Source organism: Physeter macrocephalus, chromosome 11, assembly GCF_002837175.3.
Source record: "Physeter macrocephalus isolate SW-GA chromosome 11, ASM283717v5, whole genome shotgun sequence".
NCBI classification, from domain to species: Eukaryota; Metazoa; Chordata; class Mammalia; order Artiodactyla; family Physeteridae; genus Physeter; species Physeter macrocephalus.
The window spans coordinates 159,816,767-159,829,516 of NC_041224.1; the positions used below are offsets into that span (position 1 = coordinate 159,816,767).

The 12,750-nt window shown below is 41.7% G+C and overlaps 1 protein-coding gene across 1 annotated transcript in view; it reads right to left on the reverse strand.

Moving 5' to 3' along the window:
* The window catches only part of LOC112062006 (protein SET-like), a 17,084-nt gene extending 7,710 nt beyond the window's left edge, over window positions 1-9,374 (reverse strand). The window contains exons 1-3 of the mRNA XM_024115245.3: window positions 9,263-9,374; window positions 9,026-9,134; window positions 5,922-5,980 (exon numbers count right to left, since the gene is read on the reverse strand). Coding sequence (XP_023971013.2) covers window positions 5,922-5,980; window positions 9,026-9,134; window positions 9,263-9,374 — 280 coding nt within the window. The remainder of the gene's footprint in view (window positions 1-5,921; window positions 5,981-9,025; window positions 9,135-9,262) is intronic.
* Between the last annotated feature and the right edge of the window lie 3,376 nt (window positions 9,375-12,750).

Sequence of the window (12,750 nt, forward strand, 5' to 3'; positions counted from 1 at the left end):
ACCTAGGGGTAAGACGGGAATAAAGACACAGACCTACTAGAGCATGGACTTGAGGATATGGGGAGGGGGAAGGGTAAGCTGTGACAAAGTGAGAGAGTGGCATGGACATATATACACTACCAAATGTAAAATAGCTAGCTAGTGGGAAGCAACCACATAGCACAGGGAGATCAGCTTGGTGCTTTGTGACCACCTAGAGGCGGGGGATAGGGAGGGTGGGAGGGAGGGAGACGCCAGAGGGAAGAGATATGGGAACATATGTAGATGTATAACTGATTCACTTTGTTGTAAAGCAGAAATTAACACGCCATTGTAAAGCAATTATACTCCAATAAAGATGTTAAAAAAAAAAGAAAAAAAAAGTATACTGACTTAAATGTTCATTTCATCTAAAAATACCTTCACAGAAACATCTAGAATAATGTTGGCCCAAATGTCTGAGTACTGTGGCCTAGCCAAGTTGACACATAATGTTAACTATCACATTCTCTGTGGCCACTGATGGAGAAAAAAACACAATGTTTTAAGACCATATCTTCCAACTATGTCTTGCCTAACAACAAAAAAGGGGCTGTCTGGGTGACGTTTTCAATCACTCCTCTCAAAAGCTAGGATCACAGAAATGTGACATGCTGTGAAGTTTTGGCAAAATGATGGCTGAGCCATGTAATTTGAAGGCATAAAATATTTTGCGTCATGTCAAAGGTAATGCAGCTCACACAGATGTCAATTTTCAGCCCCTGGGATACAATAATTAATGTTCAAAGATCTGCTGACAGGCACACCCCTTGTAGGTTATCTGAAGAAAATGATCACTTTTACAGTCATATTTATTTTTTCACTCTGTCGGTAAAAATGTTTAGTAATGTGCTAGTATGTGAGTGAGGTGCTGAATATAGGGAGATTAATCACTTAAAAAATCCCTCCTTTCATAATTACAATAGAGAGGCAGATTAATATGGACTCATTTCTTCCCCCCCAAAAGAAAATAAGTGTTTTAGAAGGTCCTAATTCCACTTTGGAGGCATTAGGTAAAAGAATGATTTTCTGAGGTGATTTCCTGAAATGAGACTTAAATGATGAATAATAATAATAATAACAGAAAAATAGCAAAGATTCCTTGAGCACTTTTTTATGTACCAGGCGTGGTTACAAGCATTTTACATATATTCATCTATTTAATGAGTAATACTTTACCAGATGCCTTGGGTTAGGATGGCATTCAAGGTAAAATGTACAGCATGTACAGACTCAGTGGCCCAAGAACGGTAGACACATTCAGGGAACTGCAGTTAACCTAGTAGAGGAACATAAGGCTGCCATGCAGGATGTCAGTAAATGATACTGAAAACCCTGTCTCCTGGAGATCCCATGAACATCAGCCAATGTCCTGCTTTGCTTCTAGCTCTAGTGCCACCCTCAGTGCTGTGGACTGATGCAGTGGAGACCACCAGGTGTTCACTCAACAAACCTGGTTCTCTGAATGTAGTTGCCCATTTAGTTACACTGTCTAACACCTCAGAGTTTCAACCCGTTTCCTTTGTTAACCTAGTCAAATAAGAGCACCCAGAATCATTGTCACCATCAGGGCTGCCCTCTTCTTTGCTGCATTTGGGTTATGGATTCTTCTGATCTTTTCTCTTTGTCAGTTGGATTCTATCTGCTTTCTATCTTTAAGGGATTCTTCACAGATTTTGGTGTGATGGGGGTACCTTTTTATGTTTCAGTATTATTCTTTTATTTATTTATTTAGGTTGCACTGGGCTTTAGTTGCAGCATGCGGAATCAATTCTGTCATGCATGCGGGACCTAGTTCCCCAACCAGGGATTGAACCCGGGCCCCCTGCATTGGGAGCTCAGAGTCTTACCCACTGGACCACCAGAGAAGTCCCTGTTTCATATTATTCTGGATTTCATCTACATCTATATAATCTACAAATATATATGTATAATATATGTATCATATCAAAGGATCTGGGGTAACAGGAGCGGTTGTTACATGCTCATTTTACCATTATGATAATTTTGAATACTGGGTCAGTGACTTCATTACCCACATTTTCCCCAGGCCTGCTGATAATTTTGGCTACATTGGTCTCATGGTGAATATTGCAATACTCCTGACCTTAAAAACAATGACCCCATTTGTTTTTTCTTCTCCAGACTTGAGGGACTGTTCATTCTGTCTCCATAGTTTGAGAGAGCAGAGAGAGACAAACAGCATCTGGATCTGCTGACTGTCCCCCTAGGGCCATAAATCTTCTCTCTTGATGGTCTTTGTCTAGTGTTCTTTCAAAGACTCTCCCTTAGTCCCCTGCTGAGGATCAAAGGATATAACAGAATAGATTAATATGCAAACATGGTAGCTTATAAACTGCTGACATCCCAGGCGAGAGGCCCACTTGGGTAACTTAACTTTCCTTATCATATTCTTACTCTGTTCTGTGCTACTTATATCTCTGTCGGGGTCTGGGTGGTGGCAGGGCAAAAACATAGACTCATATACCGTTTAGAAAGTAGAGGAAATTCTGAAGTTAGAGTGACATTCGTAATGGAAGTTCAGAAATTTGGAGAAGCCAGAGGTCTCTAAAGTCAATCATTGCAAAAAACAAAAGGTCAAGACATTTGAAGTGGAGGAACTGCCTTGTGGGATATGGTCACAAAGCAGAAGACCAGCCCAAAAGGTCTCAGATTTTTTCTCAAGTTATCTGGGTTTCCTATCAGAATTTCTGTCATTTTGCCTGAGCGCAGTGCTGTGGGGTTACTGAAGGACACAGGCATCATCTTTCCCTTATCTTCATTTTTACTTTCTTTCTCTGCTTCCTGCTTATTGTTTAAAACTTTATTTTCTCTCTAAATTGAAGGAAAGTTGCTCTGACATCCTTTTTTTTTTATTTGCTCTATCTTACTATTTTAGTAAAACTCTATGGTCCAAGCCCTCCATGACTGATTTTTTAAAATCCCACTTTGTTCCCAATGTCATTTTTAAAATAAAATTTTGATTGTTACAGAATTCATATACCATAAAATTAAGTCTTCTAAAGTATACAGTTCAGTAATTATAAATATATTCATGGGGTTGTCCAACTATTACCACGGTCTAATTTCAGAATACTTTCATCACCCCAAGTAAATCCCATACCCTTTAGCAGTTCTTCCTCATTTCCTTCCTTCCTTCAGCCCCTGGAAACCCTGGATCTACTTTCTGTTTTTATGGATTTGCCCACTCTGGGTATTTCCTATAAATGGGATTAAATAATATGTGAGCTTTTTTTGTGATTGGCTTCTTTCACTTAGCATAATGTTTTCAAGTTTCTTCCATGTCGTAGCATGTATTGAGACTTCCTTTCTTTTTATTGCCATTGTATAGATATACCACTTTTCGTTTATTCATTGTTTAATTAATGGAGATATGGGTTCTTTCCACCTTTTGGCTACTATGAATAACATTGTTGTGAACATTCATTTGGACATAGGTTTTCAATTCTCTTGAAATTCTCAGGTTATATGGAAAGTCTGTGTTTAACCCTTTGCGGAACTGCCAGAATGTTTTCCATGGAGGCTGCACTGTTTTATATTGAGACCAACAGTATAGAGATTTCCAATTCTCCACATTGTTGTCAAAAGTTCTTATTATATGTCTTTTTGCTTGAATCTATCCAACTGTGTATGAAGTGACATCTCATTGTAGTTTTGATTTGCAATTCCCTGCTGGCTAACGATGTGGAGCACCTTTTCATGTGCTTTTTGGCCATTTGTGTATCTTCTTTGGAGCAATTCTATTCAAAGACTTGGATTGTCTTTCAATTAGGTTGTCTCTTGCTGAGATACAATAGTTTTTAAATACATTCTAAATATAAGTCCCTTATCAGATATATGATTTGCAAATATTTGCTGTCATTCTATGAGTTGTTTTTTCACTTTCTTCATGGTATCTTTTGAAGTACAAAGGTGTTACTTTTTGTTTGTTTGTTTGTTTTAATTTATTTTTGGCTGTGTTGGGTCTTCGTTTCTGTGCGCGGGCTTTCTCTAGTTGCGGCAAGTGGGGGCCACTCTTCATCGCGGTGCACGGGTCTCTCACTGTCGTGGCCTCTCCTGTTGTGGAGCACAGGCTCCAGACGTGCAGGCTCAGTAGTTGTGGCTCATGCACTTTGTTGCTCCATGGCATGTGGGATCTTCCCAGACCAGGGCTCGAACCCCTGTCCCCTGCATTGGCAGGCAGACTCTCAACCACTGCACCACCAGGGAAGCCCAAAGGTGTTTAATTTTGATGAAGTTCAATTTATCTATTTTCTTTTATCATTTGTGGTTCATGTTTGGTTTTTGATATACCTAAGGGATTGTTAATTTAGCAAAATCCTGCTCTATATCATGTGGTCTGGCTTTAAAGATTGTTATCTCACCATGGACTTAAGAAATCCAAACTCAAGACTGATCAATGACCTCTTTGTACTAGACAAAGAGGCTATAATCCTTTATGGAAGGTCTGCTATCAGGGTTAAGAGATAGAATAGATTGTTTTTTGCTGGGATGGGCAAAAGACATATCAAGATATTTTTTCAACTTAGGTAGGGTTTAGATATAGAGAAAGATGTACAGTCCCTAGGACATCACAGATCTACCAAAAAGATATAAAGTTGAAAGAGCTGGTTGCAATCTGAGTCAGAGCAGAAAGTGTGTGGTAAATGAATGAATGCCAGACTAAAGATGAATTCTATTCTCCCATGAAGAAGCCATTAGATGTTTTGGGGGGAAGGTAGGAAGGTGATACCTTCTGGGCTTAATGAATGTCCATCTAGATTGTAGTCTAAATTGTAGTCTAGGGGAATGATTGCAAAAAGAGGGCCTAGAGGAAAGAAAGCCAGTAGAGAGTCTAGGGCAATGAATTAGGTGAGAGTCGGCGCCTAATGGGAGCCTTGGTAGTTACAGTGGACAAGGAAGAAGGATGGCACAGATGCTGTGGTTCTGGCAGCTATTGGGATGCAAGGTGGGGTTGACAATAGGAGCAAGAAAACAAGCTAGTTCAAATGAGAAAATTCTCTCTGATTAAATAAATAGAGAACCATTTTGAAGTAATTGTGGTACATCGTTCTGATGTTCCAAAGGGGTTGTGGCTTCCTTAATCAAAATAATCTAAATTATATTGCTTTTGAAAATTATTCCTGCAAATATTTTTTCGGCCCCCAAGACAGGTTACTTTTGAAAAGAGGAATTTATTCATTTCGCCATTTGAACTCGAGCTGTAATGGAGAAAGGAGCCTGCGCTCTATTTGCAACTCTTCATGGCAACAGCTTAAAATTCTCATTTCTCTATGCAAATGAAGTGCACCTTAAATGGTTGTATGTGTTTTCCTCTTGAAGACAGAAAAAAACGGTTGTATATGTGTGACTGCAATAGCATATGAGGCAGCGTTCTTTGGTAATGTATTTTTGTACTTATATATTGCTCCACTGTAGGCCCTGGGGGTTCTAACAGATATTAAATTTGTACAGCAGATTTAAGGAGTGAGAGGAAGTTCACTTTTTCTGGCTTTTCTTCCCACAAGCCCTAGTGACTTAACCCCTGAAGAACAAAGATAGCTAACCTAAGCTTTAGGTTTAAAGAATTCAAGAAAAGTTATATAAATATCTTCTAAGATACACGCACACATTATACACATATATATATGTAATAAAGTTATTACAATACAATTGTGTGATGAAATCTCCTTTAGGGCTAGTTCTAATTGTACTCTGGGTGGCAGCTTTTTGTTTATATGTTTGCTTTGCTTTGATCTATTTTTGTCATGGAACTTTAGGAAATGTGATGGAAGCTATGGACTTTTTCCTGCTACATTTTGCAGACAGTTTGAGGAGGCATGCAGATTTCCTTAAAACCCAATCTCCATCGCTCTGTGAAGAGGCCTCTAGGAGCAGCACACTTGAGTGCAGTGGATGTTCTTGGATAATGGTCTCAGGATGGTCACACTGGTATGACTGTCTAAAAAAATCACAAGTCATTAAACAATAAGAAACAAAAACTCATAGCAGAGAACGGGTGTCTTGTCTGTATGTTAACAAGGAGGTGAGTTCATAAGAGAGTGGGTAGCTTCTCACATTTTAACCACTTAACAAGAGTCATGGTGCCGTCAACCCTTTACAATTCCCAAATAATATAACAAAGTTATACAATAGGACATAAATCAGGAAGATGTGGAGATGGGATAAGCTATGGCTTCCATTTGTCTATTGAGAAATAGGCGGGTCCAAATCACATGCCTAAATCAAGATCTACGACGGAGCATGGATTATTTTCTACATTTTACTTGTGCTTCACTTTGGCAGAATTAATTAAGTGCTTTAGTTTGAGAGCACTTTTACTAGACTGCAGATACAAGTAATGAAAAGGTGCTGCTCCTACAGGCAGATAGTAAAATTGGGGTGTGCTTGATCAGGGCTTAAGCTTTCCCTCTGGCAACAGGGCTGTCCGTGCACTCATGGTTGTTAGAGCCCACCAGGAAGAAGCCTCTGTTCTAGGATCTAGCTCACAGCTGTCTGGATTGATGAGCCCATGACTGAAGATCACAGTACTGGCTCCCCATGGCCTCTGATATGAAAGCGATCTGGAAACACCACATGCCCCCCGCCTCCCAAAGTGGAGGGAGGTCTGTGAGGACTCAGTGGGTCTGCAAACCCCTGGCTTTGAGCTACAGAAAGAGCAGAGAGGGAAGCTTTATGAGAGGCAGTGCTCATGGCAGGACCCCCATGAATGGTTGTGCAGGTTGGCTCTGTGTAAGGAACCCACTGAATGGCTGTGCAGCTGCGATCTAGCCCCCCTTCTGCCTGCAGAGTCATGCCCTTGGTGCACGACTGTGTCCACCTGCGAGAGGAACTTCTCTCCGATCTAACAAATGCCCTGTGTAGGCTAGTGATGGCTGTGATTCAAGGTCAGTGGCAAATACTGACGTCCTCCCAAAGTCAGTGGAACAGGTTCCATCGCCACCAAAAGCAGCACGGAGAGAGATTATTTATCAGAGAGAATAAGGGGACGACAACATGAAAATCAGGCCAAACCCTGGAGCCTTCAGGTCATGTCAGCTCTCCTTTGAAACAAGACACTACCTTGGGAAGTAAAACGTGGAGGGGAGAGTCAGCCCTGGCAGGAAGTCCAAGATTAAATCGCCTAAATATTTACTCAAATGAGACTGATCATCCTGAAAGAGATGATGGGGAGTCAAGCATCTGCTGTAGCTCAAGTTGCCAAGTTTGTGTCCTTACTTCCTCTTCCAGCAGACACACCCAGCCTTTGAAACTTGTTAGAGTAGGTTTCACGTAGGAGATGATAATACTCATAGCAAACAAAGAAGCCTACTGTTTCTGCACGACAAAGGGTAGTATATAATTTTTTGACTTATATGTAATATCTGTTCTCCCCTGTAGTCTATAAGCCTCTCTACCCACGGTTATGTATTTGTTCATGTATTCCTTGCGCCTCTCAAGAATGCTTTCTACATAGAAGATGCTCAATAAATTCACATAGAAGTGTTTCACTAACAGCTTAGGCTATAGCGAGGCATGTTTAGCTCTTCCACTAGAAGACTGGCTGCCTTTGCAGACTCCAGATAACTTATGTCTTTGTTTTCATCACATTTTATGTCTTTGTTGTCAGTGTTTGGGGTTTTGGCAGAAGACGAGAGAAGGAAAACTTGCTCCTTAGGTATGGTGTAATATAGCCACTCAAATGTTGGCATATGCACAAGCTAAGCCTCATAAAAATCTGTTCAACAATCTCATTAAATTAGTTCTTTAATCCTATGAAAGGGGAAAAATACTGGGAGATGAATAGAATTCTTGCAAGACGCTGGCTTAGCAATTCTCAAAGGTAATTCTGAAGATTTCTCTAATTAAGTTGGAAATAGTGAGGTGCATTTCCCCCAGCATTACTGTTTCCAGCGCAATACTACACTTGTATGCCAGGCGGAACCGTGTAACCTCCTTAGGGGATGACATCATCCTTAGGGGATGATGTCTTCTACCTTTTGTTTGTGAGGAGTCCTGTGACACACCCAGGCAAGAAAAAGCTACACTAGGCACCAATATGAAAGGCTGTATTCATTGTCTGCCTAGAATATACAACAGACCTTGACTGTAATATCTTACTCTGTTGAAATATCTTTGGATATTTGGATTTTTGGTACGCGGGCCTCTCCCTGTTGTGGCCTCGCCCGTTGCGGAGCACAGGCTCCGGACGCGCAGGCTCAGCGGCCAGGGCTCACGGGCCCAGCCGCTCCGCGGCCTGTGGGATCCTCCCGGACCGGGGCACGAACCCGTGTGCCCTGCATGGGCAGGCGGATTCTCAACCACTGCGCCACCAGGGAAGCCCTTGAATATATATCTTTGTGAGTTTTCCAGTAAATGTCTCTGGGTTTCCAGAAATAGAATTGCCAAGTCTTACTGTACGTGCATTTAAACTGTTGATCTGTATTGCCAAGCCTCTCTAGTATGGTGTACCACTCTAGACGCTAACCTGGTACTTCCCATCATGTTTTAAGTAATAGCACAGAGAGGAAATGATAGTATTTGGATGGCCTGAGGGTAAAGAGGGGAAGGTGTTCTCAGCAAGGCCAACCAGCTCAAGGGCTGCAGCTACCTTTAAGGTTGGAGTATCTGTACTCTCACAGCCCATTTTTGAACCATCGTTCCGGAAGTGTTGTTCTAACCGACAGTGTATCCAAATTTATTGTCCATGTTTTAGAAAATCTTCAGTCTCATCTGCAAAAATTTCTCATTTAAAGTTTCTTTTATTTCTTTGATAATCAACGATGTTGAACAACTTCTCCTGTGCCGATTGCTATCTGTATTTTTCTACAAATTTGCTCTATGTGTGCTCTACCCACGGAGCCCCGATGTGAGCTGCCTGGATGTTCCCAACCTCCACACCTCTGAAAGTCTCTTTTCCGCTGGCTAATCTCGCTCCCCACATCCTATGGATCATAGTTTCTGAGAAGTCCGCCTGTGGTGGAGTTCGTTGCACTCATCGGCTCACCCCCTGCGCCTGCGCCGCTGGCCTGTTTCATGCTGCTGTCCTCCACACCGACACCACTCCTCCTTTTCAGTTCCAAACACAGTCTGAAGCCTGCTGTGAGTTGTAAATGCTTAAGGAAATTAGAAGATAATAGGGACTTACAACACAGACTAGCCAATAAATTAAAACTAAGTATCAGATTTCCCTGTTTCCAAGGTTCTTGGTCCTGCCCACCAAGGGGAGACTTCCTCCACTCGCCTGCATCTTCTCTTCTCGGCTCTTGTGCAAGCCTCTTCTCACATCTTGGACCCTTCTTTTCCTTCTCAGAGTTCCTGAGAAGTTCCGCAGAAGTCTCTGCCCTTCTCAGCATTCCAGATCCTGTAATCTTCCCAGAACTCCTAAAGTTCTGATAGTTGAAATGCAAGGCAATCGCAATCTTATACCTGAACTTTCCAATTAGGCTGAACCCAGAGGGGTCTTTTTGACCATAAAGTCCATCAAAGTGTTATCCTGAAAAGAAACTCACTCTCTCCTGTGATGACGATAAGAAGCACTGTAGTCTTTTGTTCATTTCTGTTGTTGTCTTTTTAAAAAGATCTCCTCCCATTTCTCTAGTGGGGTGTTTGCTTTTTCTTTTTATTTGTAAAAGCTCTTTATATCCCCTTTCAACCACTTATAAGCACATGCTCTGGGTGATTCTTTTAATTTCTCTGTGCCTCAGTTTTCTCATCTGTAAAAATGGGTCTAAGAGTAGCCTGTACCTCATGAGGTTGTTAGGAAATTAGTTAAGCTTATTACAATGTCTGGCACATTGTAATCACTGCATATGTTGGTTACTAATTTTACACTTATTATTACTAAGAATATAAAATTTTTTGTGTATTGCAAACAATTTTCCCAGTTTTTAATCTGTATTTTCAATTTTGACTATCTGTCTTCTATTCTGTGAAAATTGTTGTGGACCTGTTTTTTCCTTTATGGTTTCTGGTTTAACATCATGATAAGAAAGACTTTCTCTACCCCAAGTTTATTTTTAAAAATTCATTTTCACATTTATAGTTACTGTTAAATTATTATTCAACATAAAAATAGTTGTTAAAGTATCAGGTAGATGATACAGCACCCCATCCCCCCAAACACATATTCTTATATCCTCAGATTCAGTTGAGATTTAAATTCCATAAAGTTGAGATTTAATAAAGACAACAAAAAAATTCATCCTAGAATAACTGGACTTATTTTTTTCCCATGACGTGGGTTGACATAAGCATAAAATTGATCCAATATTATAGGCCGCAGTCCCTGGGTTCTTTAACTCAGCAAGGCATTCGTGAGCCAGGAGCCAGGTGGGCTGGGGGAAACATCCTCTTACAGTGTGGATCTTCTCCTCTCACTGCTTATTTAGCATGATCCTCCTCTAACTGAGAGCTCCGCACACTCTGTTAGTATGAATTTAGAGCAACTGTAGCAGCAAGACTTAAATTCCTTTATGTTAACCTAGAGTCTTTGGTACAAGGGGGTAACTAGTCCATGCAGACCAAATGCAGGCTCTTCCTCAAACCGCTTGTAAAGATCTTACCCCTGAAATTCCCAGCGACTGCGGATCCCCACAGTAATGAAACCTACAGAGATCTATTCTTCATTGAACTCAGCTACATTCCTGCTGTGGCTGCCAGTTACTCAGGAACAGCTTCCATTTCTCTGTTCTCAGTGTCTCTAAGTTTGCATGGAAAGAAATAGTAGAAAGAAACAGCTTCTAAGCCGGCTCCTACACTCTCTCCAGCCCTGCAGGGGTCTCTGACACTTTCCGGGTCACATTACCATGTATACCCCTCGTAGATTTTAAAGCTCACATTTCCTGTGCAGCTCTTTTACACCCACTTGGGCTAGATCTACACTCTCCTGTGTGAGGTCACAGGGGGAAAACTGGTTGTACAATTTGTGCTACACCAAACCCAGCCCTAAGTGTAGACAGAGTGAGCATCTATGTAACAGAGAGAGAGAGAGAGAGAAAAAAAACCTCTGTCGAAGAGCTGGCTGTAGAACCTAGAACTTCACTAACATCCCTTTAATAGGTGGCTTTCTGGAGAACGCAAGTGTCTGTGTTTAACTTAGGTTAGGCATGACCATTTTTAAATTGTAAATCAGGAAAACTTTAGTAAATTAGAGCCCACTTAAAGCACTTAAGATAGTAGAAAATAGTAGGGAAGTGAGCACAGACAAGAAACAAGGGTTAGGGGTGAGGAAAGACAAGTTGTAAAGTGTCATTGAAAGAATACTGGATTGTACTCAGAACACTCCAGTTCGCTCATTCATACAACAAATATTAAATGATCACTTACTAGGTGCTGGGCAGTGAGCCTGGCGCTCAGTGCTTACTGGTGAATATGACACACATGTCATTCGCCTTTAAGAAGTTTACACCCTCATGGGGAAGCCTGACAAGATCTATAATTACAGATGGTGATACCCACCATTAGGGTGTTGACTAAAATATGCACAACCTAAAAGTTAAGAGTTATGTTTTATTCAGTGGACATTCTTAGGACTTCAACCTGGGAGACAGGACTCTCAGATAATGCTGAGCAAACTATTTTGAAGAGGAAGAGGGGAACCCAGGATATATGGGAGTTTTTACCACAACACCAGGTAGTCAGAACAAAAGACTACCGTTAATAAAAGAAAACTAGGCATCTCAAGTTAAGGAATTTAGCACTTTTCTGTGTATGGGAAGATGCAGGAGTCTGGGCTCACTGAAATCATTCCTTTGATATGCACCTCAGCTATCTGGGCCAGTACCCTATGTTTTCTCATCCTGCGTCTCCTCAGAATGCACCATCCCGGGTGGCTGGAGTCTGCTGACTGCTAGATGGTGGGCGTTCCTTGTTTCCATCCTGAGTTCCCGGGGCTCACTGTCGGGGGTGGCTGTAACGTGGTGGCTACAATCCTTTGGTTACTGATGTGGCAGGCATTATTTTATTTCTCAGGGAAAATGAGCAGGGTGCAGGGATAGGAGCAGAGTTTGCAGGTGGGAGTTTTTCATTTGGTAGATGGGTCAGGGTTGGTCTGTCTGAGAAGATTTTAATTCAGAACTCAAAGGAGGCTCAGGAGGTGGTCATGTGGATGAACCAGGCAGAGAAAAAGTCATGTGAAAAGACACAGATGAAGAGTTTAGTGAGTTGGAGGCACTAACAGGGTCTAATATGCCTGGGAAGCACTGACAACAGCAGACAGGGACCTAGATGAGGCCGAAGGGCACACAGGGGTCTCACTGCAAAGGGCCTTACTGGCGTCCTAAGGAGCTTATGGCCACAGGAAGGTTTCTAACAAGAGCAGATGTGATCTGAGTCATACTTCAGGATTACTCTCTCGCTTCTGGATGGAGAAGTGACTGTCCTTATGGCCCTGTCTCTGCCTTAGTTGCTATTAGAGCCACTTCTGTGGTCATAAGTGTCCTCTAAGTTCTCTTCAAGTTGTCAGATCTCAGTCTCTTATTAGCTCTAACAACGAGCTGTGATGGAAAAGTGGGAGAGGAGGGTGTGCGTTGGTGGTGGGATTCGGAGAGGACACTTCAGGTGCTTCCAGGTGGGTACGTATGGCAGAGTGGGAGGTAATAAAGTCAAGCGGCTCAAGTCCTAAGTTTACCCAGAGCCGGTCTTTCCCACACGCCAGAACACACACACTTTTACTTCACACAGCTTGATCTCATATCTCCATTATTTACATTTTGGGAATCTAGGTCAATA